Raw genomic sequence first — 26,999 nt, forward strand, 5'->3', positions numbered from 1 at the left:
CTGGTCCTCTGTACCAATAAACTCCCTCTCCCCTCACCTCTTTAAACCAGTAACACCGGGGGAAACTGAGTCCCACCCCCTCTGCATGCAAATCACTGGAAACAAGAAAATCCCCCACTTCGTCACAGGGTGACACCTGCAGATGCACAGCAGCACCAGGGGCCTACGGAGAGAGGTGTTTCCATAATGCTTGGGAGACCCCTAGCAAAATCACTTCACCCCTCCGTAAGCAACTACTATTCAACTCCAGGGCAAGCGGTCTTTGCCAGGGGACTAGCTCTGACCATTCCCTGGGGGGCCAGATGCGGGGGGGGGGGGGGTCCTCCATCAGAATGCCCTGAGTTGACACGTCAGGTCATGTCCCTGACACTCATCCATCATAGGCAGGAGGCCCTGTGTGGGGGATTCCCAGGCTGTGTGGACACACAGATGCCAAGGATAAAGGGACCGGGGGTCACTCCCCCTTTCCCATCCAGGGGACAGTGTGGCACACACAGAGGGGTCCATCTGTTCCAGTGCTGCACCACCCCACAGAGCCGTGTCGCCAACACACCATCCTGCTCCACACGCTCTGCCTGGAGAGAGCCAGGAGCCCGTTACTCAGCAATGGCCGAGGGGGTCACTGGTTCGGTCGTCGCACCAGGCGAGCGACGGCGCAGGTAGAGCACTGGACGCTGCCGGGTAGAAGCCCCCAGTCCCAGGCACATGGCGGCATAAAGGCTCCAGCGAGCAGCAAACCAGCGTGTTCTAACGGTTAGGAATGAAATGGAATCAACCTGCCCCAATCCCCAGCCCCTGGGCCAGCCAGTGCCCGTCCCAGGGCTGGAGTGGAGCCAGCGCTCACTGTGGGGGTGGGGCGGAAAAAGCCCCATGTACCAGTGCCCCCCACCCTGGGCTGTACAGACCCCGGCTGAGAGCAGGGCTGTGTTGTGCCGGGCGCTGCCCAGACCCAGGGGCTTTGCCCACAGGAGCCGGACAACAGGACAAAGGTGGGATCCCCCCCCCCCCCATTACAGCTGGGAACGGAGCCCCAGAGAGGGGGGAATTTACCCCACTGCACACAGCCCTGGCTCCCAGCCACCCCCTGCTGCCCCCTTGTGGCTGTCTCCGTTTGCACAAAACCCAGCAGACAGCCAGTGCCCTGGGAATGGCTGTACAAAATCCTGGGCTGCAGTTTGGTTGCAATAAAAAAAAACCTGATCTAACCCTGGCAGGCTGGAGCCTCCACCCACCCCTTCGAAAGCTGTTCCTGGGGTTCACTGCCCTCATGTCACGGGGGGCGGGAACCTGCCCTGTGGTGGGTGCTGGGAGGGGCAGGTCTGGGGCTCCCCCCTGGCACCACTGCCCCAGGCTGTAAGCCTCAGGAGGGGGATGTGGCAGCACCGGCTCTGAAGCCAAAGTGGGGGCTAGGGCACCCACCTCCATCCCTGGCCAGAGAACCCCCTTGCATGCCCCATGCCAGGGGCCAGGCAGCTGGGAAGAGATGGGATGTGCTGGGAGACCCCAACACTGCAGGGGGGTCCCCAGCCCCCAGCATTTCTGGCTGGCTCCGTTGCCAGCTCCCCCCTCACCCCATTCCAGCCCGAGGGCTCACAGCTCAGCCATGGCAGAGCGCTAGAGCTGGGAGGGCTGTTTCCAGTGGGGTCTTGGGGGGCTGGGTGTGTGGCTGGGGGGCTGTTTCCAGGGGGGTCTCCAGGGGGCGTGCCGCAGAGCCCAGGGCTAGTCCCAGCTCCCTCTACAGGAGTTGGAGGGGGACGGGGTCAGTGATTCAGGACTCCGGGGTTCCATCTCAGCAAGTGGGGGTGTCTAGGACTCCATCCCACGTCTGCCACGGGCCGGGTGACCATGTTCCCAGGCCCAGCGGGCACCGAGGAACGAGGCCCGGGCAGAGACCTGCAGAGAGAACAGGAGCTCCAATAATATTTTCTTTATTTACATGTTCCAGGCTGGAAAGGTCAGAACAGCTGAGCCCGCCCTCGGGGTCTGACGGGGCGGGCAGGGGACGGGGAGGGAAAAGGAAGGAGTAGAAAACAATTGTACAGTCAACATAAAAAACAGCCCCCCTCCCCTCCCTGCCCCCCCAGTAAGGAGCATGCTGCCCGGGCCGGGCCCCCGCGGGCTCTGTACACTGCAGTCCTGGAGCCGGGCGGGCGACACCCGTCTCTGCAGGGCCTCGCGGCCCAACCGCTGCTCAAATAAATAAACCCTCCCCGGAGAAGGGGACGAGGCCGCCGGTGGGACGTGAGATGGGGGGCCAGCGATGCAGCCCAGAGCACGTGAGGGGCTTGCGGCTTCCATCTGTCCGGCCAGCCCCCCCCAAACCTCCAGCCCCAAGAGCAAATCCAAGCGTGGAGACTTCCAAACCCTTTAAAACCCAAACTCTGCGCTGGGAAAAGCTCCCATGCGTCAGAACCAAACCAAACCAAACGGTAAAACCTGGCTGGGGTCGTGCCGGGGCCTGCACAGGCTGTGCCCGGCAGGTGCCTCTGCGCCGACAACCCCCAGGGGCCTCCTAACTGTAAACACTGGGGCAGTGCCCATGTCCGTGAGGGGGCAGTCACTGGCACCCTCCCCCGCCTTGGGGGTGCTGCCCGCCGGGTGGAGCTGCTCAGTCCGGTTCACATGGGGTCCGGTCCCGCAGAGCCTCTTCTGAACCTGCCCACGCTTCCACCCGGCCGCGATGCCGCCCGCCCACTGCCATCGCCGCCACCGCTCTAGCCGGAATCCGAGTCGCTGGTGTCCGAGGACGAGGAGCTGGAGCTGCTGCTGCTGGAGTCGGAGCTGGAGCTGCTGGCGCTGAGCCGCGACACAGGCACCTGCTGGGCAGACTCCGGCTTCTCGTTGGCTGCAGGGGAACAAGGGAGCCGGTCAGCAAACAGAACACGCACTTTATCCTGCGCTGGGAGCCAGGCTGGGCTGGCAAGGGCTGCAGGTCAGGAGTGAGGGGCCCCGGCAGAGCTGGGGGGGGGCAGGGCTGGGCTAGCAGGGGCTGCAGGTCAGGAGTGAGGGGCACTGGCAGAGCTGGGGGGGGCAGGGCTGGGCTAGCAGGGGCTGCAGGTCGGGAGTGAGGGGCCCCGGCAGAGCTGGGGGGCAGAGCTGGGCTAGCAGGGGCTGCAGGTCGGGAGTGAGGGCACCGGCAGAGCTGGAATCATTCCCCCTCACCCAGCTCCGAATCCCTGCTTCGCAGACCCCAACGCTGACGCCCCACAGAGGGAAGGCAGGGACCTCCCGCCCCCTGCCCAGCACTCACCCTTCTTGGGGGGCTTCTTGGTGGAGTTGAGCTGGCCGCTCACGTCCTGCAGCCGCTTCTCCAGCTCCCGTTTCTTCTCCAGCGCCAGCTCCTCCTTCGTCTTCCCCACTGGCTTCTTCATGGCTGCAGCGGGCAGGACAGACATGCTCAGAGAGCTCCCCGCGGCTGGCTGGCCTCCCTGAGCCCCCCTATGCCCACCCCGCCTGGGGAGCAGACAAGCCCACCCCTGCACTCAGCCCCACCCCATCTCTGTATAGTGTGCGCAGGGGCAGAGCGCACTGCTCCCCAAGGCCCCCCCCCATCCCTCGTAAGGCATACGGGGTTGTGTACAGGCAGGACGGGGGGTCACTGCTGAGATCTTCCCTTCCCCCCTGGCTAACTCACTGCAAGGCTCCCAGAACATCCCCCCACGCTCTCACTGGGAGGCACCCAACCCCCTAAGCTCCCTGATTTCCCCACCCTAACAACTTCATCTCCCTCCACCCTTGCTGCAAGGCTCCCAGCCCCCCAGCTCGTATCTAGTGCTTCTCTGCAGTAGATCTTGGGGCGCTTTCTCGACCACGTCTATACCCCCCAGCAGCAGGGCAGGGCCTCTCTCACGTCAGCACCACGAGGCTCAGGGACTGGATTGGGGTCTTTGGCATGGGACGGGAACTGAACGCGGGGCTCCCACATCCTAGGCCAGAGCCCAGCCCGGGACCACCCCCCCACTCACTCTCGCTGTAGGGCTTGCGCGGCTTCTTGCGCAGGCAGGACAGCACGTAGCGCTCCAGCTCCCGCAGGGTGGAGGGCTTGAGGGTCTCGAAGTCGATCTCGATCTCCTCGGGGTTGGAGTCGCGCAGCGAGGGCTCCCGCGACTGGATGATGTGCACCACCCGCCCCAGCTTCTCCCCCGGCAGCTTGTTGATGTCCAGGCTGAGCTGGCGCTTCTCGTCGTAGGTCATGGGCTTGCTCTCCTCCTCCTCTTCCGAGTCGTAGAGCACGGGGGGTGCCGGCAGCGCCGCCTTCGACACCTTACTGGAATTTCTGGGGGGGAGGGGGAGGATGTCATTCATGGCCAGATATCCCTCTTCTGGGCCACTGTGTGCCACAGAGCCAGCCCTGCCACCCACATGGCCAGAGACCCCATCCGGGCCACCGTGCGCCACATCTCCTCACACACACACCCCGGCCACGGTGCGCCACAGAGCCAGCCCTGCCACCCACATGGCCAGAGTGGAAATCAAAAAGAACCTAAGCGGGAACTGAAAAAGCAGGACAAAGCTTGTTTATCCTTTTCCAATCTCTGAGGAGAACGTAGGTGTGAGAGAATCAGATCTACTGGTTCCGAAGGCTTGAAGGACACAGTGACCAGAAACAATCACCTCAGTTCACTAACTTGTTCACCAAATCAGTTGTAAACACAAAGTTTTTGATAAGCTTCTTTTCTTTTACATTTCCAAGACATTTGAGGTCATTTTACTGAATTAAAAATCAGTCCAAAAACGTGTGCCTTTTTAAATTGCATTCCAATTTCCATCAAAATAGATCACAACCAATCTAGTAAATAAATGCATCATTCCCAATTTCTTTGCACAATAAAACACAATATAATGGCTTAAATAAAAATGTAGAGCTCTACTGTTTCTTCGTGAACTGCAAAAAATATCACCAAGTTTAGCATAAAGCTTATATTCAGTTACATAACATAGGAACGGCCACACTGGGTCAGACCAGACGTTCATCTAGCCCAGTATCCTGTCTGCCGACAGCGGCCAGTACCAGGTGCTCCAGAGGGAATGAACAGAACAGGGAATCATCAAGTGACCCATCCCCAGCTCCCGGCAAAGAGGCTACAGACACCATCCCTGCCCAGCCTGGCTAATAGCCATGGATAGACCTATCCTCCAGGAACTTATCTAGTTCTTTTTTGAACCCATTTATAGTCTTGGCCTTCACAACAGCCTCTGGCAAGGAGTTCCACAGGTTGACTGTGTGTTGTGTAAAAAAAATACTTCCTTTTATTTGTTTTAAATCAGCTGCCTATTCATTTCATTTGGTGACCCCTAGTTCTTGTGTTAGGAGAAGGAGTAAATAACACTTCCTTATTTATTTTCTTCACACCAGTCATGATTTTATAGACCTCTAGCACATCCCCCCTTAGCCGTCTCTTTTCCAAGCTGAAAAGTCCCAGTCTTATTAATCTCTCCTCATACGGCAGCCGTTCCATACCCCTCATCATTTCTGAACCTTTTCCAATCCCAACAGATCTTGTTTGAGATGGGGGGGTGACCACATCTGCACGCAGTATTCAAGGTGTGGACGTACCATGGATTTATATAGCAGCAATATATTTGTCTGATTATCTCGTTCTTAATGATTCCCAACACCCTCTTAGCTTTTTTGCAAATCAACATGTTTTAATGGTTCTCAACTAACAAGAATGACCCTTTGTAGGAAAAGAACTAAATACAATGGCAAAACAGGATTTCAACCCAGATTTTCTGCTTCTTGATTGAAATCAATCCACCGTGATGGCCACAAATCCACCTCCTGTGGGTATCACAGGAGCCAGCCCACCACCCAAGGCCTCTGCTGTGGAACTCATGTGGGGCTGGGGGGCAGGTGGAAGCGGAGAGGTGAGCAACACCCTTTGCTCACACCCCGTCAGACACACCCGTCAGGAAGCTGAAGCTGCTGAGACGGGGATTCACGTGGAAGGGGAGAGGTGCTCACACACTGAGGTGCTCCTGGGGACCCTGGAAGCCCCTGTAGCCACAGTGCGGGGACCCCAGGAGCTGCCCACTGGATGTCAGACCCACGCTGTGCCAGGAGCAGCTAAGCCCTGTACCCCCACCCAGCCAAGGGAGATGGCGGCAGGCAGCCGTCAGACAGGCTTTGGCTTGTTCACACAAGGTCATCGCCATGGTCGATCCGCCGGGGAAAGAGTCATCACGCAGCTGCCCTCGCCACTCCCCAGCTGGTTGGGGCACAGGCTGCCCTGCCACCTCCACATATCCCCACCCTGCTCACTTGGTGATGCTGCTGCTGCTGCTCCCGCTGGTCCCTCCACTGCTGCCCCCTGCCTTTTTGGCCTTCTTCAGCTGGGCCTGGCGTGCCCGCGCCTCCTCATCGCCTCCCCGGCCCTTGTGCTTCTCCGATTTCTTCTTCCTTTTCTTCTCCTTCCTCTCCCGCTTCTTTTTGGGCTTGGAGACCGGGCCCTGCGACAGGGCGGCCAGCTGCTCATGCACTGCCCGCAGCTGGGGGGAGAGACAGACACCAGTGAGAGGGGACCCAGAGACACGAGGGGCCTGCGAAGCCGAACCCTGCACAGGGCAGCCAGCTGCTCATGCACTGCCGCAGCTGAGGGGAGAGAGACACACCAGTGAGAGGGGACCCAGAGACACGAGGGGGCTGCGAAGCCGAACCCTGCACAGGGCAGCCAGCAGCTCATGCACTGCCTGCAGCTGGGGGGGGGGGGGAAAAGACAGACACCAGTGAGAGGGGACCCAGAGATGCATGAATTCTCACCAGCTGCAGCTGGAGAGGGATGACAAGGAGCAGAAGAAGGGAGCTCAGCACTAGCCCAGAGACAGGGCTCCCGTGCAAGGGGGCCAGGACACAGCCAGGGAACCCAGGGAAGATAGCGCCCTGCCTGTGGCCAGGAGGGAGATGGAAACGAGAGAGACAGGGAGGAAGACACCACTAGGGGCAGAGGGAGGCAGGGAGACAGCACCCCACGGAGGAGCTAAGTGCTGAGTGGAGGGACCCAGCCAAGCACTGCCGCCCCCCCCGCCCCCCCAAAAGAGAAGGCGCAGCCTCCACACCCGTATAGTCAGGGTCGACGGCCTCACCTGCTCCTGCAGCTCCGCCAGCCGGTTGGCGCGCTCCTCCTCCGAGTCGGAGCTCTCCTCGCTCTCCGACGAACTCTCGCTGCTGCTCTCCTCGTCGTCCTCATCCTCATCGTCGTCCTCATCCTCGTCGTCGCTGGACGACTCCTCGGAGGAGGATTTGGAGAGGGCTCCAGACAGCCCGGCCGACGGCGGGTTGGTGTCCAGGGGCTCGTCCGGCATCTTGGCATAGCTGAACTCGAACACGTCCTGCGGGAGGGCGAGGGAGGCCAGGGTTAGCGGGTGCAGTGGGGAGACAAAGGCGTGCTGAGTCCTGGGGTGGGGGCGGGGGGAGGGGAGTGCCACCTGGCCCCGCTGCCCCACTCACCTGCAGCTTGCGAGCCATGGCCACGACGTCGTGGTCGGGCGGGTTGTACTTGTAGCAGTTGGAGAACATTAACCGGACGTCGGCAGCAAATTCCTGCGCGTCGTGGTAATCCCGGTTCTCCATCTTCCGCTGCACCACAGGCAGAGAACACAGGGTGAGCGGGGGTGGCTGCACCAGGGAAGGGGCACAGACCCCCCACCCCCAAGGTTCTCCCCAGACTGGGCTGCAGCAAGGGGGCTCAGAACAGCCCATCAGGCAGTTACCACTGGCCACAGCCTTCCTGGCACCGCTGGGGGCAGGACAGCCCCCACCGCCCGCAAGGAGGGGCAGGGTCTCAGGCTGCCACAGGACACCTTCCACAGGGCGATCTGGCAGGCTCCCCAGTGGGGGACCTGTCTCCTGTAGACCCGCACCAGGAAGGCCTCAGCTCAGACCTGGACAGCACGGAGGTTTCTGGGATGCCCCCTTCCCAGGGCCAGGTCACGGGCTGCACTTCAGGGATGCCTTGGTACTAAGCTCTCCCCCAGTCCCCAGACACACCCGGAGGTTCCCCAGCCCCCTTCCCTTCCCCTCCCTCCCTGCAGAGCCCCCAGCCGCACCTTGACGGTGCTGAGGTCCATGGGGCACTTGATGATCTCGTGGTAGTCGTGCAGCCCCAGGGCCGAGGCGTCGACGGGCTTGTAGAAGGGCCAGGCGTAGGCCGCGTGCTTCTTGGACACCAGGTCCTTGAGGATGCCGTTGCAATACTTGAGCTGCTCGGACAGCTTGCCCTTCTTGGAGGTCTGGTGCTGCTGCGAGTCGGGCAGGTCCTTCTTGGGGGGCTTGATGGGGCGCCCGCTCTCCCGCCGGGTGGGGATCTTGGCCGCTTTGGGCTCCAGAAGGGTGGCCGACGGGGACGACTCCCCGCTGGTGGCGATGATGGCTGTGGTGGTGGGGGTGGTGGTGTCCGCTTTTCGCTTCACACCCTTCTTCTGTGGGGCAGGGACAGAGAACATGAGCAGTGCGCTGAGCACCACCCCCCCTCCCCCCCCCACGTTCATGCCCATACAGAACTGAAACCCCAAACCACCCAGCACCTGTCCCACGTGGGACAACTGCAGAAACCCCACCGTCCTGCGGCCCAAATGCGAACAGCACCCCCACAGCCAAGTATTTTCTGACCCCCATGTGGCCAACCGCAGCCCCTCCCTCCAGGTCTGCAAACACCACCCCCTCCACAGCAGGACAGACTGCAGATGGCTCAACCCGGCCAAACCCCCCTGCCCCACCAACCCCCCTGCCAGTCTCACCAGCTGTTCACTCGACCACCCCCAGCCCCACGCCAGACAGGTGGGTGCCTACCTTGGCCACGGGCTGCGTGGGCGCGGGCACAGCCAGCACTGGCTGGCAGGCGGCGGAGTGCAGTGATTTGAGAAGCGGTGCCGAGATCACCGAGGGGTGGGGGATGCTGAGCACAGTGGTGGGGATCTCAGCGCTTGGGGTGTAGAGCGAGGCGTGCGAGACCGAGGAGACTGCGGGCACTTGGTGAGCTGCAGTGACTGCTCCTGCCAGGAGAGCTGGGGGAATACGCAAGCACCAGTTAGCACCAGCACCTGGGAATATAGTCACCACCACACAAGGACTGGCCCAGTGTCACAGCTGACCATGGAACCCAGGAGTCCTGGCTCCCAGCCCACCCATCTCTAACCACTACACCCCCCCCAATTTCCAGACCACCCTTCCAGGGGGACACTCATTCCTCCATGTCTGGGATCTGCTTGCCCCCACCCCTCCAGAGCAAACTCCGGCTAGTCTCCCCGTCACAGAGTGCACGTACCTGCAGCCCGGGAAGCCCCCTTCTTGTGGCTGTTCTTGGCCACGGTGATGACAATCTCCTGCTCCTCTGCAGGCATCTGAGCCACTTTCTGCAGGAAAATCTTCTCCAGGGTCTGGGCCATCAGCACAATGTCATCGGTGGGCTGTAGGCCAAGGCAGAGGTGAGGGATTAGAGGGGGCAGGGAAGGGGCTGGGGCTCACACCGGCTCCAGGGAAAGCCCAAAGAGGAGAGCACTGCAGGGAGGGCTGGCCGGCTGGCTCTCACCTTGTTGTAGATGTAACAGTTGGTGAACATGGTGTTGAAGTCCTGCATGCACTCCGCCGCCCCCCAGTAATAGTTGTTCTCCAGACGCCTCTTGATGGTCCCCATGTCCATGGGCTGCTTGATGATCTTGTGATAATCCTGCCGGCAGAAGAGCACAAGGGGCCAGGAGGTCAGACACAAGGCGGGAGCCCTACAACAAGGATCCCAGTCACACCCGCGCCCCAGAGGCACACGATCAAGGGAGGGGGGTGGCATCTCAGTCCAGAAATACCCAAGAGGAGCTCACGGACGCAGGAGCTGTGTAATGTCACTCATGCACACACATCTCATTCCGGTTTCTACACTCAAGTCACCTGGCAAAGGACAGGGGTTGTATCCGCTCAGGGACACTTACTAGGGTGCCTGCAGTGTTCCAGTCAACGCTGGATTCAGCCTCGCATACAACTCAGGGACGGGGACCCCTGCGCACCCTGGAGCGGAGAAGCCTAAGCTACTGGGACAGCTGGTGACCATGAATGGCTGCGGTCCCAGTGACCCAACAACCTGGACGACTCCAGTCCCAGGTGGGGTGCGACAGGGCTGGGAGACTAAAGCTAAGGAAAGAGCAAACCTACGTGGAATTTACCTCCGGGCTTTAAATCCTTGAGCGCCACAGGTGCACGGGGGGCTGGCGTTTAATATTGGGGTCACGTGATGTCTTCTACAAATTCATGGATGGGAATCTGCAAAACGCATTCAGGGCACAAGAGATTAGGTGGGGAAGTGTCCGGGTTACCTGTAAAGGGGCTGCCTCACCTCATCCCCACCTTTGTAGGGAGCAGCAGGGTGGGGCAGCTGGTTTGGGGAAGCTCCCAGGACAAGCCAAGCAGGCCGGATCTACAGGGACCTGGAGACCCTCAGCTCTGGGACAGCATGGAACCAGCTGAGAGACCACCACAGGTCGGGAAGGAGGAGTTGGGGATGGCACAGCCCAGGCACCTGCAGCTGCATCTTTGTGGCACAGACCCCAGGATGGGATAGTGCTGTCCCTGGGACTGTCAGGCTGGGGGGTTGGGGGGATACTTTAGGTTAGGCCACTTGGTGAAGCAATATTTGACTGACGCATCCTCCAAACACCCCTGGAAAGGCACACACTCTCCAAGCCAGTAAGGATCAACCAGGGGACAGACAGACACACACACACACCCCTCCCACCCTCTGGGCCTCAGTCACTCCCATGCCCAGCCCACAGGGCTCATTACCGGCAGGCCCAGCTTGACAGCATCGACAGGCTGGCGGAAGGGCCAGGCGAACTGATGTTTCCACAGGGCCTTCATCACCACCTTGTGGAGATACTGCAGTTGGTTGGTGACCCTGCCTGGCTTTTTGGGGTTGGACACCTCCGGTGGTGGAGGGTTCACCTGAGGCAGGTGCAGGGCTGGCACCGACGCCATGGTGGGGCTCTCGAAACCCTCGTAGAGCAGTGACGGCTTGCGGATCCGCTTGCCTGGGGTCGACTCCGTCGCCAGGCCCATGAGCCCAGTACTGCCCTCCCCCAAAATCCTGAAATGGGAGCAAAGACACCATTAAAAGGGTAACTCTAGGACTAAGCAGCTCATGCCATCTGGCCCTGGGCCACCAGCACACAGCAACACAGAGCAACAGGGCCTGCAGACACCACAGGGGCAGGACAACTCGGGTGGAGGGAAAGAACTCTGTGCCTGCTGGCGACAGCTACTCTTGGGTCCAGGAAGGAGCTCTTCTGAAAAGTCTCCCCAAAAAACCATTCCTGAAGCAAACCTGAGAGGCACCTGTGCTATTTATACCCCTCCTAGGGCACAATTAGTGCTGGGAAGATTGTGCTGCTTCTCCGAAAACATCCATCCAATACCAAGCGAAAGCAGAGAGGAAAGTGTACTAAGGCAATCTGTCTCTGGGACATGGGTGAATTCTCAGCCACACGCATGCCCAGGGAGAGGCCATGAACTCTAGCCAGTTGCCGCTAGCCTAGGGCAGCATTCCCAACTGTTTCTATGGGAGCACGAACCAAGGGCCTCTCCTAAGGGCCCAGACCCCAGAGATCTTGCTGTGGAACACCAACACCCCACACAACACTAGTGTGTCATAGCTACGAAACCACACCGCAAGCACCAGAGAGATTCAGGGCTGCAGAGCCAAGGTTCTGGCACACATCCAGGTTATGTCTGGAAACAAAGGGCGGCAGATTAGCTCCATGAAAAGCCTCACCTATTTCTGTGCCTTCTGGACAGGACTGTTCCCTAGAAGTCACTGCCCAAGGTCCCAATGGCACAGGGCAGGGCTCTCCAGCAGGATGTGGAAGGGACAGGAGATGGGGACTCCACTTAGGTAGCATTACACGCCCATGAGACAGGTAGCACAAGCAGAAGTCACACCACATGGAGGTCTCCTGCAGCTCAGCAATCTAGCATGGAATCTGCTTTAAGGCCAGTCTGACCTCCTGTGTATCCCAGGCTGGTACATTTCACCACTGCTCTATAATGCAGCGATGGGTCGCCAGGGCCCACGTTAGACTGCCTGGGGCCGGGGCTAAGCCCAAGCCTCACCGCCCAGGGCTCAGGCTTCTGCTTCAGCCCTGGACAACAGAGCTCAGGTTACAGAACCCCCCAGAGATGAAGCTCTTGGGCCTTTGGCTTTGACCTCCCCACTGGGGGCAGCTGCCCCAGCAGGCTCAGATCCTCCTCCCTCCTGGGGTTGTTTAGTAATTTTTGTGGAGAACCCCATCTCCAGTGAACCAAATCACCTGTGCTATACAGACACTCCCCGGGTTACGCAAACCCGACTTACGGAAAATGTTCCGTACGCTCTTTTTGGCGCGTAATTGTCAGAGATACATTCCCGACTTGCGCAAACTTCAACTTATGCGTAAGTCGGGGAGCTTCTGTACAGAGCTGTGCTGTGCATAGTAACCAGAGCCGGTCAATGAATACACTCAGGGGAACAGCATCCCCAGGGCCAAACTCGACATCCCCACCGCTCTCCTTAGAGGCACACACAGCAAGGCACTGGCAGGGGCTGGGACTGTGTCACCAGGTTGCTATGGGGCCTCTAATCACAGCCCTGCAAAAACCAGGGGAACCAAACCAGTGTTACAATCCCAGTTCAGAGCTTGCATCCTGCTTAACAAGGAATTGGGGGGGGGGGGGGTCACCCTGTGGGGAACCCGGGTTTCCTATCCCTGGCAGCCAGCCAGAAGCCAACCCGTAATCTTGGGATACTGAGATCCCCCTCCCCCATGCTGTGTCTCCAGACAGGGCCTGTGGACAGGCTGATAAAGGGTGGAGGGCTGGCCCCAGGGAGTCAGGAGCTGCACCAGGGGCCTCGTGCTATCAAGAGGAGAGAGGGGTTAGGTGTTGTGTTGTTTCCCTAACACTTGGGAGACTCCTAGCAAAATCATCACTTCACCCCTCCATAAGCAACTACTACTCAACTCCAGGGCAAGCGGTCTTTGCCAGGGGACTAGCTCTGACAATTCCTGCCTTCCCTGGGGGGCCAGATGCCAGAGTGGGATCCCTGTCAGAATGCCCTGCGCTGACATGTCAGGGGCACGTAGCTCATCTGTCATGGGCAGGAGGTCCTGTGTGGGGGGATTCCCCAGGCTGTGTGGACACACTCAGAAGCCAAGGATAAAGGGACAGGAATCACAGTGCCTCTGATTAGCCAGGAGTAATTCCCAGGGGGACAGGGCAGGGGTCACTTCCCCTTTCCCATCCAGGGGACAGTGTGGCACAGAGGGGTCCATCTGTTCCAGTGCTGCACCACTCCACAGAGCCCTGTCGCCAACACACCATCCTGCTCCACACCCTCTGCCTGAGGAGAGCTGGGAGCCCCTTACTCAGCAATGGACCAGGGGGTCACTGGAGCAGGGTTGAAAAGCCACTTGGCAGATCTAGTCCACACCTGAGAAGCTTATTGCTTCTGTTTGGGTTGGGTTCAGTGTCTGGTCCAGCCCAGGCCGTCCCCTTGGGGAGTCTGGAGACAGGCTGAGGTTGTAAGCAATCCCAAAGGGCTGACCTCACACCTGTCCCATCTCAGCCACTCCAGATAACAAGGGGGCTGGAAGCAGGGATCACCGAGTAGAATCCTCTATGTTGTACAAATCAGAAATGTTCCTAATGTTCCTTCTTCTTGCCTTAACATGAACCTATGAATCCAATCTTTCTACCTCCAGGGACTAGGAGCAACCTCCCTTCTCTCCCAGAGGGGCAAGGCTAGTGAAGAGTGGTGGGAGCAGGCCAGGGGCAAACTGGCCACGCACACAGGGCTGACATGTGCCTGACTCACCCTCACTGCAGCCCTCCTCCCTTTGCCACAAGCACGACTGCACAGAAAACTCACCCCTCCCAAGCCCTGACCCCACTCCAATGACCCTGCTGCAAGGCACAACTGCAGTGACAGCACAGCCCCCTCGGCCGCCGAGAAATAGCAGTGGCAGGTCTCAGAGTTCCCATGCACATACCGCCAACACGTGGCAAGTGCAGACCCAGCATCGTCTCACAAAAGGCAAATAAAAGGCACCCAAAACACCTGCCAGGACAGCCAAGAGTTGCTAAAATATGGGCATCCCCCAAAAGGAAGAGCATGATAGAAACTGATTCTGTGTAAATAAACCCAAGCCATCAAATGCATAAACCCCCTACAGAATGCAGGAACCGCAGAGGCAGCGCACCCCCATTTAATGCATTGTTTCAAAAAACCCACTCCACAAATACATTGGCAGTGTCTGGCACCCCCAATTAACATCATAAAGCAAGTAGTAGATGATGATTTCACCCCTCAGCTCGCAGAGCCGAGCCGCATGCAGTGACCTTAGCAGGCAAGGTGCACACTGGTAAGTGGGGGCTAGCACCCCCAATTAACTGCGCATTGCAGAAACACAGGGTGCCAGGCCCCAGCTACCATACAACAGGATCAACCCCAAACCCTAGCACAAGAGCGCTTAGAAAGGAATGCTGACCCACAGGCCCCCCATGTACCCCAGGAACGGAAAGCGAGGGTGTCAATAACTCCAAGTCCTCTAACACAGGACAAGGGGTCACTGAGGACACACCAGCCCCCCCACTAATGGCAGCTGTGCAAAATGGCTTTGCATATAACACCCCGCAGCAGGCCCCATGTAACAGCAGCGCATCCAAGGCACCCCAACCCACTGCCTCCATATCGCCCAGCACTGGCACCCCCATGGCATACCCCGCCCCCCGCCCCATGCAAACCGGGGCCGAGCCCAGCCCCCAGGCAGAGAGCCAGGCACCTACTTGTTGTGGGGATTCACATTCTGCAACATGCCTGCAGCGGCTGCTTTCCAGGGTCTCCCTCCTCCTCCTCCTCCAGGTCCTGGGTCCTCGGCTGAGCCCCCCACTTTGCCAGGGTGCGGGGGCAGGGGCGGGGAAGAGGAGCCCTAGTGACACATGCTGTTCCCGCGCCGCCGGGTGTAGGGCGGCCCGCTGCTGAGCATCACCGACGGAGGAGGGCGGGCAGGCGGGCAGCGGCTCCCCCCAGCGCTCCCGTCACACGGCGGGGGGGGGGGAAGGCGCTGGGGAGGGGGACAGGCCTGGCACCCCCTCCCCTCCCCCCAGCGGCTAGAACCAGGCGCGGGGGCTCAGGCTAGCAGCGGCCGGGTGCCGGGCCCATGCACAGCCGCGGGGCCGATGTCTCCAGCGAGGCGAGCGGCACCAGCAAGGGGGGCGGGGACCCCAGCACCATTCACCGGGTTTACATGAATGGAAGCGAAGAAAATGGCGGCGGCTGAAGGGAGGGGGATGCAGGGTGGGGGGGGCCCTCTTCGGAGCCCCCGGCGGGCTCCAAATCCTGGCGGGCTCCGGTCAATATAGGGCTCGTTGGGTCCCCCGGCGCCCCCTCTGCCCGTGGAGGCCGGTCCCCGGAAGGATGGTCCCCGTCAGGGAGGCGGATGCCACTGGATTGTACGGAGATCACTGGCCCGGCTCCATCTTGGCTGCCAGGGGGATGGGGCGTTCTGCGAGGCCCCTCGAGGCCGCAGGCAGGGGTCTCTACGGAAGCCGGGGAGGTCCTGCGAGCCCGTCGGTGGTGTGGAGGCGGGGGTTGGGGGCTGCCCGGCGGAGGATGGATCCGGATTGAGTCCGCCCCCTTCACGGACCAGACTTCAACCAGTTCCTTCCTCCTCTTCAGCGAAATGGCGCCTCTCGGCCTGTCCCCGGTCGGCCTTATATAGACAGCGGCTTGCTTCTGATTGGGTGGCAACGGTTGTGACATCACCCCGCCATCCGGGCTCGCCCCTTCGCCGGCTCATTGGGCGGAAGCTTGCCAGACGCCGCGTTCTGATGGGCCTCCATAACCATCAGTCACATTTCTGCTCTTCCCCGCCCCCTCGTCAGGCGCTCGAGCTGCCGGCCTAGGCGGCGCGCGCTGCCATTGGCCAGCGCTGCCATTCGTTGTTGGCTAACTGGCTGCCGAGTCACGTGGGGGCGGGGCGACCGTTGGAACTGGCAGTTGGCTGTTGTTGTGCTGCTCCCCGCGGGGGAGGGGGAGAGGAGGGAAGCGCCATTTTGAGCTGCAGCGGGGAAGAGGGCGGACAATAAAGCGGCTGCTCCCTTCAGACGGCCCCTGCGCCGCCCCACATACACCGCGAACCGCTCCGAAACTCCTGTCACAAACGTGCCCCCGAACGCACCCTACCCCCAGCCCGGGCCCTGACATCCCCAGCGCGCCTCGCCGCGAGAGACGGGGAAAGGCCCCCGCCAGCCTGCCGGTGCCCCCCAACTAACCTGGCACTTGGGCCTGCTCCTGGCGCTCAGTCCAGCCTCTGCTCAGACCCTAACAGCACCGTCCCCCCCTTCCCAGCCGTACCCCAGACATGGGGGTACCCGAAATCCCGCCAGAATCTCATCCCTATGCCCCCATGCTCTCGCGCCAACCCCACTCCAGCCCCCTCAGAGCACGTCAACAGCACCATCCCCCTCCCAGCCGTACCCCAGACATGGGGGTACCCGAAATCCCGCCAGAATCTCATCCCTATGCCCCCCCATGCTAACATCTCCCCCCCCGCCTGCTCTCAGACCACCCCCCTCCAGCCCCCCCTCAGAGCACGTAATCAGCACCGTCCCCCCCTTCCCAGCCGTACCCCAGACATGGGGTACCCGAAATCCCGCCAGAATCTCATCCCTATGCCCCCATGCTAACATCTCCCCGCCTGCTCTCGCGCCAACCCCACTCCAGCCCCCTCAGATCACGTCAACAGCACCGTCCCCCCTCCCCAGCCGTACCCCAGACCTGGGGTACCCGAAATCCCGCCAGAAACATCCCTATGCCCCCCACCATGCTAACAACTCTCCTCCCCGCCTGCTCTCGCGCCAACCCTCCAGCCCCCTCAGAGCACGTCAACAGCACCGTCCCCTCCCCAGCCGTACCCCAAACTTGGGGTACCCAAATCCCGCCAGAATCTCATCCCTATGCCCCCACAATGCTAACATCTCCCGCCTGCTCTCGCGCCAACCCCACTCCAGCCCCCCCTCAGAGCACGGCCACAGCACCATCCCCTTCCCAGCCGTACCCCAGACATGGAGGTACCCAAATCCCACCAGAAATGCATCCCCTATGCCCCCATGCTAACATCTCCCTCCCCGCCTGCTCTCATACCAGCCCCACTCCAGCCCCTCAGAGCACATCAACAGCACCATCCCCTTCCCAGCCGTACCCCAGACAGGGGTACCCGAAATCCCACCAGAAATGCATCCCCTATGCCCCCATGCTAACATCTCCCTCCCGCCTGCTCTCATACCAGCCCCACTCCAGCCCCTCAGAGCACATCAACAGCACCATCCCAGCCGTACCCCAAATGTGGGGTACCCGAAATCCCGCCAGAATCTCATCCCTATGCCCGCCCACAATGCTATCATCTCCCTCCCCCGCCCCCCCTCAGAGCACGTCAACAGCACCATCCCAGCCGTACCCCAAACGTGGGGTACCCGAAATCCCACCAGAAACAGATCCCTATGCCCCCCACAATGCTACCATCTCCCTCCCCATCCTGCTCTCATACCAACCCCTCTCCAGCCCCCTCAATGCAAGTCAACAGCATCGTCTCCCCCATCCCAGCCATACCCCACATACCCCGTTAATCCCCCCAAACATGGGGGTACCCAAAATCCCACCAGAAACACATCCCTATGCCCCCCACAATGCTACCATCTCCCTCCCCCCGCCTGCTCTCATGCCAACCCCTGCACCCTCCCCATCAGCACAGATGTCAACAGCACCATCCCCTCCAATCCCACCTCACCCCCCAAACTCCAATAAAACACGGACGTCACCAAAAATACTGTCAGAAAACCACTCCAATCCCCCTGTGGCACTACCACCTCCCCTCCCCCCTCAGCACTCACGCCCACCCTCACCTCCAACCCCGAGCACAGACACCACCACCGTTCCCGTGTACCACAGAGCGCAAACAGAAACCCCACAGGAATTCCTGTCTCCACACCCGACACCCCTTCTGAGCTGAGCCCCCCACAGCGTGGATGCTAACGGTGCCATTCCACCCCCCCCACACACAATGACCCCCACTCATTGCTCCAGCACCTTTCACACCATGGGACCAGCTTAGCATAGGGACACGGAACCCCGTTAGGGAGCGGGCTTGGCTGCCCAAAAGGGTTAAAGGTCCCCACAGAGGGGGCAGATGTGGGGTTTCTAGAGTCATCCCCCCAAATAAATGTGTTAGTCTCTAAGGTGCCACAAGTACTCCTGTTTTTTTTGCGGATACAGACTAACACGGCTGCTACTCTGAGCCCCCCCCAAGTGACTAGCAAAGGTAAGTGACCAGGGCTTCTCCCAAAGCACAAAGGAAGGGATGGAACTAAAGGGTTTCAGCCTAGAAACACGTTTCGTTCTCTCTCTCTCCTCTGTTGTCAGGCTGTCTCCAAGGTGCAGGCAGCCGCCATCCTGGCAGCTCCCCCCTCCCTCCGCCTCCCCTTTAATATAGGCAGCAAATCTCCTCCCGAAAGCTCTCTGGAGGGCGGGGAAAGGGGAACGATTACGGGGTAACTTGAGGGGGCATCTGGTGATTTTTCACCCCCCTTTTCCTGCGGGCGGGCGTGGGCTCCCTCCCTCTTCTCTGCCCGTCCATCCCCGCCCCTCCTTGTCTCTCCACATTTCATCCTCCCTGATCCAGTGAGATGGAAATTCCCTGTTTACGCCTCGGTCCAGGGCTGACCCCCCAGAAGGGAAGGTGGTGGCGTGGGGGATCAGTGATCTCAGAACGGGGGGGTTAGTGCCACACATGGTGGGGAGGTGGATCCCACCCTTCAGGTCTGTCTGCAGCGGCCATTTTACATGGAAAGCCCTAGTCACGTTAGTGCAGATCCCAGGCCCGATGCCCTAATAACCCCCTGAAAGGATCAGGCGCTGCCCCGCCAGGGTGGTAACAGGAGGCGGACAGCGAGGCACATGAGTCATTTCAGCCCCTGAAGTCACCAGGTCTTTGTGCTAGGCGGTCCCACCCCCTGGTGCAGGGCCCGCTCCCTCCTACAGCCGTGACACAGCATTTTCACTGCTTCTCGCCTGCTGCTGCATGATTCGCACCAGGAAATAAGTTAGATATATTATACTGGAAACTGCTTTGCCACCTTAACTGCAGTGATCACTCCTGCAGGGATAGACGTGGATTTGGGGGGGATGATCCTAGGGATTTGGGGGTGTTTAACCCCATTACTATCCCCTCTAAACACCCCCCCTTACTTTGCAGGGAGTGAAGAGCTGGGAAGGCCCAGGCAGATTTGAACCTCATTTTTCCTGGTTTACATTCAACCCAGTGATTTCATACTGTTGCTTTGTACTGATATTTGGTTTTAAGTATCTTTTATGGTTGGCACCAGCTCTCCGCCCGCCTTTCACTCCCAGCAAATCCCCCTGTCTGGGTCATCCACATGGCTGCTTATTCAAGGGGCAAATACCCTCTTTGCCCAAGGTCACCAACAGACCCTGGGCCAAGGTGAAACCAGCCCCCCTCTGGTAACTGCGCTGCCCCTACCCCGGGTGAAACCCCCATCCCACAGTACCCTTGAGCGACGGGGACACCCCTATTCACCTCACCCACAAGGATTCCCCCTACTCTGAGTGACCCCCCACTCCAGGGATTCCTCCCATTACCCCCCTTCCCCATAGCAATCCCCACCCCAGCTCCTTCAGCCCCCCTTCCCTGACTGACCCTGGCGCTCACTTCCCTCCTTCCCCATAGTGATCCCTGCAAGGATCTCTCCCCCCGCCACCCCCAATCTCTATGCCCTGACAAGCCCCACCCAGGCTCTCACTGCCCCTTCTCCCCAGTGACCCCCACTCCAGGGATCCTCAGTCCCCTCCCCAGCCCCCACCCTGACCAGCCCCACACCAGGCTCTCTCTGCCTCCTTCTCCCCAGTGACCCGCACTCCAGGATCTCCCCACAATCTCTATGCCCTGCCCGGCCCCTCCCCAGGCTCTCACTGCCCCCAGTGACCCCAGACCCCCTGTCATGCCCGGCCCCTGGCCCCGGAATCCCCAGCCCCCAAGGGCCTGTCCTCACCCCACCCCAGCTTCCCCAAATTATTAAGCCATATGCTAATGTTTGCTAATTACCCCGCTAGACTGTTCGTTACAGCGGCTCACACCCCGTTCGGCCCCACACAATGGTGGCGCCCCCCCACTAGCAGACCACGTGACGCATCGATCGGCGCGAGGCCCTCTGCGCCCGTCAGTCACCGCCATGCTCGGCCCCGATTGGCGGAGGACCAGCGCAGGGCGGGCACGCGGTTGATTGACAGCTCCGCACCCCACGTGGCTCTCCCCCCCCCCGCCCTGCAAGGCGCACGAAGCACTCACCGGATGGGCTGCCGGGCGGGCGGTAAGCCCGTCCCGGGGCGCGGGGGTCCCATCTCCTCGCCCCGGCGGAGCCCGGCCGCGATCCCCGCGGCGCCCCGCCGGGCGGGGGCCCAGCGCATCCCGGGCGGAGGGAGCCGCCGCCGCCTACGTCACCGCCGCGCTGATTGGCTGCCGCCGTCACGTGCCGCTCCAAGGCGCCCTTCCCCCTCCCGGGGGCCGATCCCCCGCTCGGAGCCGGGAAAGCTGCCGGGGGGGCCGCGCGCCAGCCGGGCCCGAGAACCGGGGCGCGCGGGGGGGGCCCTTCCCACCAGGCCCCCCCGGGCTCCTGCTTTGGGTTAATGTCAGCATGGCGGCGGCACGAGGAGCCCAGGGCGCATGCGCGGGGAGGGGGCGCATGCGCGTTGGGCTCTCGTTGCAGCTCCGACCCCCGCCCACCTCCTCCAGGGCTGGGCGGGGCCGGCCGCGTGCTGCTGCGGGCGGCGGCTCTGCAGCGCCTGGGGAGCGTGCAGCGTATCGTGCACGTGACTGCAGTGCAAACAGGGTGCAGTGTCCCTGGGGCTGCCGGGGCCGCCGCAAGGCGCCTTTGTCACTGCACGGGAAACTGCATCAACCACGCAATGGGAACTGGGCAGCGCCCAAGGGCGTGCATGCAAGCAGCAGCCTGCAGCGTGCAATGGGACAGCCCTGCTGGGAGCGAGCGTGTTCCGCTGTGAAATACCGGCGTGCAGTGTGCGGCACAGAACCACACTGCGACCTGGCAGGCTGCCCATAGAAATAACCCCACGCTGCATGCAACAGTGCGTAGTAACGTAGTGCAGCGGGCACGCACCATTCTGCGCTATACAATTGAAAGGTGCACAGCAGGAAAATACATTGCAGAATTTCCATGTGCACGCTAATTAATAGTGAAAGCACAGAGGCTATGGAGTTGGAAATTCAGCACATGCAAAGCAAGAAGAATAATGCATGAAGTGGTGGCAGGCAAACTTTAGAAGGCATTTTAAATGGTCCTAGTCCTGCTAACACTTAAGCAAGTGCCTGATTTTACTCTCACAAGTAGTCAGTGCAATGATTCCAGTGCTTCGAGTTAAACATGGTGTGACGCATGGCCAGAAAGGGTTAAGCATCCTGCAGGATAAATGACCCAAATTCAACCCTTAGAGATATTTTGGTAGATAATGTTTGTGTGTTGTGTGTTTCAATATATATTATTAGAGGTTAACAGTGTACTCAAACAGTCCCTGCCCATGCTGTGTTCTCTTAATTCAGAGACCAAAGGAAATAACATTTAAATGAACTGTACACATAGTAACAACTGACATCTGCAGGGAGAGCAATACAGCAGTGCACAGACAGTCCAGGAAGCTTTTGGAGAGGGTTGGGGACAACTTCCTGGTACAAGTGCTAGAGGAACCAACCAGGGGCAGTTCTCTTGACCTGCTGCTCACAAACAGGGAAGAATTGCTAGGGGAAGTAGAACTGGGTGGCAACCTGGGCAGAGGGACCATGAGATGGTTGAGTTCAGGATCCTGACACAAGGAAGGAAGGATAGCAGCAGAATATGGACCCTGGACTTCAGAAAAGCAGCCTTTGACTCCCTCAGGGAGCTGATGGGCAGGATCCCCTGGAAGAATAACATGAGGGGGAAAGGAGCCCAGGAGAGCTGGCTGTATTTTAAAGAAGCCTTATTGAGGTTGCAGGAACAAACCACCCTGATGTGCAGAAAGAATAGCAAATATGGCAGGCGACCAGCTTGGCTTAACAGAAAAATCTTCGGTGAGCTTAAACTCAAAAAGGAAGCTTACAAGAAGTGGAAACTTGGACAGATGACTAGGGAGGAGTATAAAAATATTGCTCGAGCATGCAGGGGTGTAATCAGGAAGGCCAAAGCACAGTTGGAGTTGCAGCTAGCAAGGGATGTGAAGGGTAACAAGAAGGGTTTCTACAGGTATGTTAGCAACAAGAAGAAGGTCAGGGAAAGTGTGGGCCCCTTACTGAATTGGGGAGGCAACCTAGTGACAGAGGATGTGGAAAAAGCTGAAGTACTCAATGCATTTTTTGCCTCGGTCTTCGCAGACAAGGTCATCTCCCAGATTGCTGTCCTGGGCAACACAGTATGTGGAGGATAAGAGCAGCTGTCAGTGGTGAAAGAACAAGTTAAGGACTATTTAGAAAAGCTGGACGTGCACAAGTCCATGGGTCCAGATCTAATGCATCCAAGGGTGCTGAGGGACTTGGCTGATGTGATTGCAGAGCCATTGGCCATCATCTTTGAAAACTCATGGCAATCAGGGGAGGTCCTGAACGATTGGAAAAAGACTACTGTAGTGGCCATCTTTAAAACAGGGAAGAAGGGGAATCCAGGAAACTACAGGCCAGTCAGCCTCACCCCAGTCCCTGGAAAAATCATGCAGCAGGTCCTCAAGGCATCAATTCTGAAGCACTTGGAGGAGAGGAAAGTGATCAAGAACAGTCAGCACAGATTCACCAAGGGCAAGTCATGCCTGACTAACCTAACTGCCTTCTATGAGGCGATAACTGGCTCTGTAGATATGGGGAAAGCAGTGGACGTGTTAGTCCTTGACTTTAGCAAAGCTTTTGATACGGTCTCCGCCAGTATTCTTGCCGGCAAGTTAACGAAGTCTGGGCTGGATGAATGGACTATATGGTGGATAAAAAGCTGACTAGATTGTTGGTCCCAATGGGTAGTGATCAGTGGCTTGATGTCTGGTTGGCAGCTGGTTTCAAGCGGAGTGTTCCGGGGTCGGTCCTGGGGCCGGTTTTGTTCAACATCTTCATTAATGATCTGAATGATGGGATGGACTGCATCCTCAGAAAGTTTGCAGATGACACTATGCTGGGGGAGAGGTAGATACACTGGAGGGTAAGGATAGGGTCGAGAGTGACCTAGATAAATTGGAGGATTGGGCCAAAAGAAATCTGATGAGGTTCAACGAGAACAAGTGCAGAGTCCTGCACGTAGGACAGAAGAATCCCATGCACCGCTACAGGCTGGGGACTGACTAGCTAAGTGGATTACAGTGGAGGAGAAGCTGGATATGAGTCAGCAGTGTGCCCTTGTTGCCAAGAAGGCTAACGATATATTGGGCTGTATTAGGAGGAGCACTGCCAGCAGATAGAGAGAAGTGATTATTCCCCTCTATTTGGCACTGGTGAGGCCACATCTGGAGCATTGCATCCAGTTTTGGGCCCCCCCACTACAGAAAGGATGTGGACAAATTGGAGAGAGTCAAGTGGGCTGGAGCACATGACTTATGAGGAGAGGCTGAGGGAACTGGGATTGTTTAGTCTGCGGAAGAGAAGGATGAGGGGGGATTTGATAGCAGCCTTCAACTACCTGAAAGGGGGTTCCAAAGAGGATGGAGCTCGGCTGTTCTCAGTGGTACCTGATGACAGAACAAGGAGCAGTGGTCTCAAGTTGCAGTGGGGGAGGTTTACATTGGATATTAGGAAAAATGTTTTCACTAGGAGGGTGGTGAAGCACTGGGATGGGATCCCCAGGGAGGTGGTGGAATCTCCATCCTTAGAGGTTTTTAAGGCCCGGCTTGACAAAGCCCTGGCTGGGATGATTTAGTTGGGAATTGGCCCTGCTTTGAGCAGGGGGTTGGACTGCTATGGAGGTCTATGACCTCCTGAGGTCTCTTCCAAGCCTAATCTTTTATGATTCTATGATATCACTATTCATCTCTCTTTGAAATGTACAGAAAATAATCTGCAAATGGTGGAATAACAGCTAATTGCTATGTATTAATCGGTGTAGCTAATTACCAGTGATGCTTAGGAAATAGGTCTACTTCAAAGAACCCACGACTGCCTGTTGTTCAGGACCCCAAGCTGTCAAGAGAAGGCCTGGAACTGTATAAAACCCCTTGGGTCCTGATCCTTTTTATTTCAGTTCTGCTGGATGTTTGATGCAGGAGAAGCTTAAGTCATAAGGCTGAGATCTCCAGTCCTAATCTGGATCACCCTGAGTATGAACATTGGACTATGACATATGGACTGGTTCTGAAAGAACTCTGCAACTACAAAGCTCACCATCTCTACCATGGATCTGATCTCAGACCTGTACTCGTGTAGACTGATCTGTTAACCAATATTCTCTTTTATTTTTAAATAAATGTTAGTTTAGTTAATAAGAATTGGCTGCAGTGTGTATTTGGGTAAGAACTGGAATATTCATGTAACCCCTTTGCCAGGCTGAAACAATAGCAGCAAGGGCCGGGTTCAATACATAGGGGTCCCTTCCCTACAACGTAATGCAAAACCAGCTCGAGCCCCCACCCAGTGACCTGGGAAAATCTTACACACACCCCTGGGCGCCTCAAAGAGGCAATATTTCCCCTCTTGCAAGCACAGAGTCTCGGTGTAGCAGAAAATGTTTAACAACATGAGATAAACAACAAGCATTAAATTGGGAAAACACCTCAACTTGGCTGTGTCCTTTTCCCTGGGATCTTGAGTCCAGCAACCCCAAATCACCCCACGACTCCAAAGTCCAATACCCCAAATGTCCCTAGAGAGCAGCAACCCAAAAATCACCCACAGTCCCAAAAGTCCCGTAACCCAAAAGTCTCTGTCCCAGGTCAGTGCAGCCCCAGAGTTCGAGAGTCTATCTGCAGGGTTTTTTCCCGCCCCCAGCCTGGGTAGAAAGGGGCACCTTACATAGTCCGGGGCTCTCCGTGGGGTTCTGCTTCCGCTTTCACCACAAACTGCTCCGCTCTACCAGCCACTCCACTCTGCTCCTCCAGCCATTCCCACAATCTGCTCCGCTCCACCAACCGTCCCATGATCCGCTCCAGCTGTCCCTGCAAACTGCTCGGCTCCACTCGCTCTGTGGGCTGCTCCAACCGTCCCACAAACTGCTCCGCTCTACCAGCCACTCCATTCTGCTCCTCCAGCCATTCCCACAAACTGCTCCGCTCCACTCTGCTTTGCCAGCTGCTCTGCTCCACCAACCGTCCCATGATCCGCTCCAGCTGTCCCTGCAAACTGCTCGGCTCCACTCGCTCTGTGGGCTGCTCCAACCGTCCCACAAACTGCTCCGCTCTGCCAGCTGCTCTGCTCCGCCAGCCGTCCACTCCGCTCCGCCAGCTGCTCTGCTCCACAATATAGCTTCAGGCTCCCGCATTAGTTAGCACAGCACTCAGTGCTCTCAGCTGAGTAATGTCAGCTCTTTAGTGATTTCAGCTCATAGCAGGGGAGCCCCAGTGCTGGTGCACCATTAGCCCAAAGTGAGTTCAGCTCAGTAACCTGTAACTAGATTCTTAAGGGAATCAAAAATCAGCTCTGATAGTCAACCCTGGAGAGAGGAGGCAGTGTAATTAGTGCTTTTGGCTCACACAAGGCACCCACCCCACCAGGTACAGACACCTGTCCCCAGCCTCTCTCAGTTCACTGGGTTTTGGCACCCATGTCCCTTGTCTAGTGAGTGCTACTTCATTGATGGTGAGATCCTCTGTCATAAAGCAGCCTCATAGTTCCTCATTCACATAATCAGGGTGACAACACTTTATTCCTCCTGCCCCAATGATAAAGAAATTGGGGATCCCACAGCTGTCAAAGTGACCATCCCAGGCTGCCGTGGGCTATGCTAGGCGGGGTGGGTGTGCAAATGCAAACACCTGAAATTCCTTTCCACACTCGCCATAATTCACCACCAGATGTCAGGGTAGAGCTCATCCTGACTCTGCTTACATCCAATTAACCTGGGAGGTAGTGTGTCCGATCCTTTGGGGATTGGTAGAACTTTCTTACATGACAAATACGATTTTCAGTAATCGTCATCATATTTGACTTGGCTGGGTGGGAGCCCAAGGCCGGGTTGCTTTAAGGGGACTGTGTTGTGCTGGCTTGGTGAATCTAAGTGTTGGAATATCCACCAACTTCGGGGATTGTCTGCCCTATTCTTTGCAGTTCACCCTCATTAAGTAACTCCAGTGTGGCCCCCTGGGAGCCCGGTCACACATGTACATCACAGTAGTGGGGTTTAGATATAGGAACTCCAGCTTGTGACTGCATAGCTTCCGGGCCTGTGAAGTGTGACCTATACAGTGCAGCACAGAATACAACCCTGCACTGTGAAATAATGCAGTGTTGATGTCAAGTGAAATAAAACCATCCAATAGTCACTAATACAATGCACTATAAAATGGGAAAATATACCCCGGAAATCATTCTAGGCAATACAGGAGAAAACGCAATGCAATGCACGACAGCATATTACAGCATAAAACAGGGCAGCACTCTGTGAAATGTTATCGCCAATTGTGCAAAGTAAAAGAGTGGTGGGCAGTGCAGTATGAAGTCACATATTGCAAAATACATGCAGGTCCCTATCTGAGAAGACAGACCAGTGCTGTAAAGCACTGAACGCTCACTCCATACTGCCTCTAGGGCATGAGAGGATCAAGCCTAAAATTGGGCAGAAAGGAATTTAAAAGTAAAGGTACTGGGATTTAGCTGCTGCCGAAACTGACTTCAGCCCCTGGGGTAGTTTAGTCTGAGTGCCATCTTCTGCAGAGTTTTAAGATCTTATTACAAAAAAATAAGATTTCTATTTAATTTTGCAGCAAAGATGGGGTGAACCCTGTCACTTCTTACCC

At 58.0% G+C, this 26,999-nt stretch overlaps 1 protein-coding gene across 4 annotated transcripts; it reads right to left on the reverse strand.

Annotated features, from left to right (window-relative positions):
• Positions 1–1,912: 1,912 nt before the first annotated feature.
• On the reverse strand, positions 1,913–16,074 carry LOC120393306 (bromodomain-containing protein 2-like). Of its 4 annotated transcripts, none has more exons than XM_039517833.1 (12): positions 14,801–16,072; positions 10,769–11,069; positions 9,528–9,665; positions 9,264–9,405; positions 8,789–9,003; positions 8,047–8,418; positions 7,448–7,576; positions 7,084–7,329; positions 6,263–6,489; positions 3,966–4,276; positions 3,251–3,373; positions 1,913–2,845 (listed from the first exon to the last, which is right to left on the reverse strand). In XM_039517833.1, the coding sequence occupies exons 1-12, from the start codon at positions 14,827–14,829 to the stop codon at positions 2,715–2,717; spliced, it is 2,364 nt and encodes a 787-aa protein (XP_039373767.1). In that variant the 5' UTR covers positions 14,830–16,072; the 3' UTR covers positions 1,913–2,714. The 4 variants fall into 4 exon arrangements, with proteins under 4 accessions (XP_039373767.1, XP_039373771.1, XP_039373770.1 ...); XM_039517837.1 differs by lacking the exon at positions 14,801–16,072 and adding an exon at positions 10,153–10,249 and having other exon boundaries at positions 10,928–11,055; XM_039517836.1 differs by lacking the exon at positions 14,801–16,072 and adding an exon at positions 10,153–10,249 and having other exon boundaries at positions 10,769–10,907.
• Positions 16,075–26,999: the final 10,925 nt, after the last annotated feature.

This window comes from Mauremys reevesii, unplaced genomic scaffold (assembly GCF_016161935.1).
Source record: "Mauremys reevesii isolate NIE-2019 unplaced genomic scaffold, ASM1616193v1 Contig18, whole genome shotgun sequence".
Lineage (NCBI taxonomy): Eukaryota > Metazoa > Chordata > Testudines > Geoemydidae > Mauremys > Mauremys reevesii.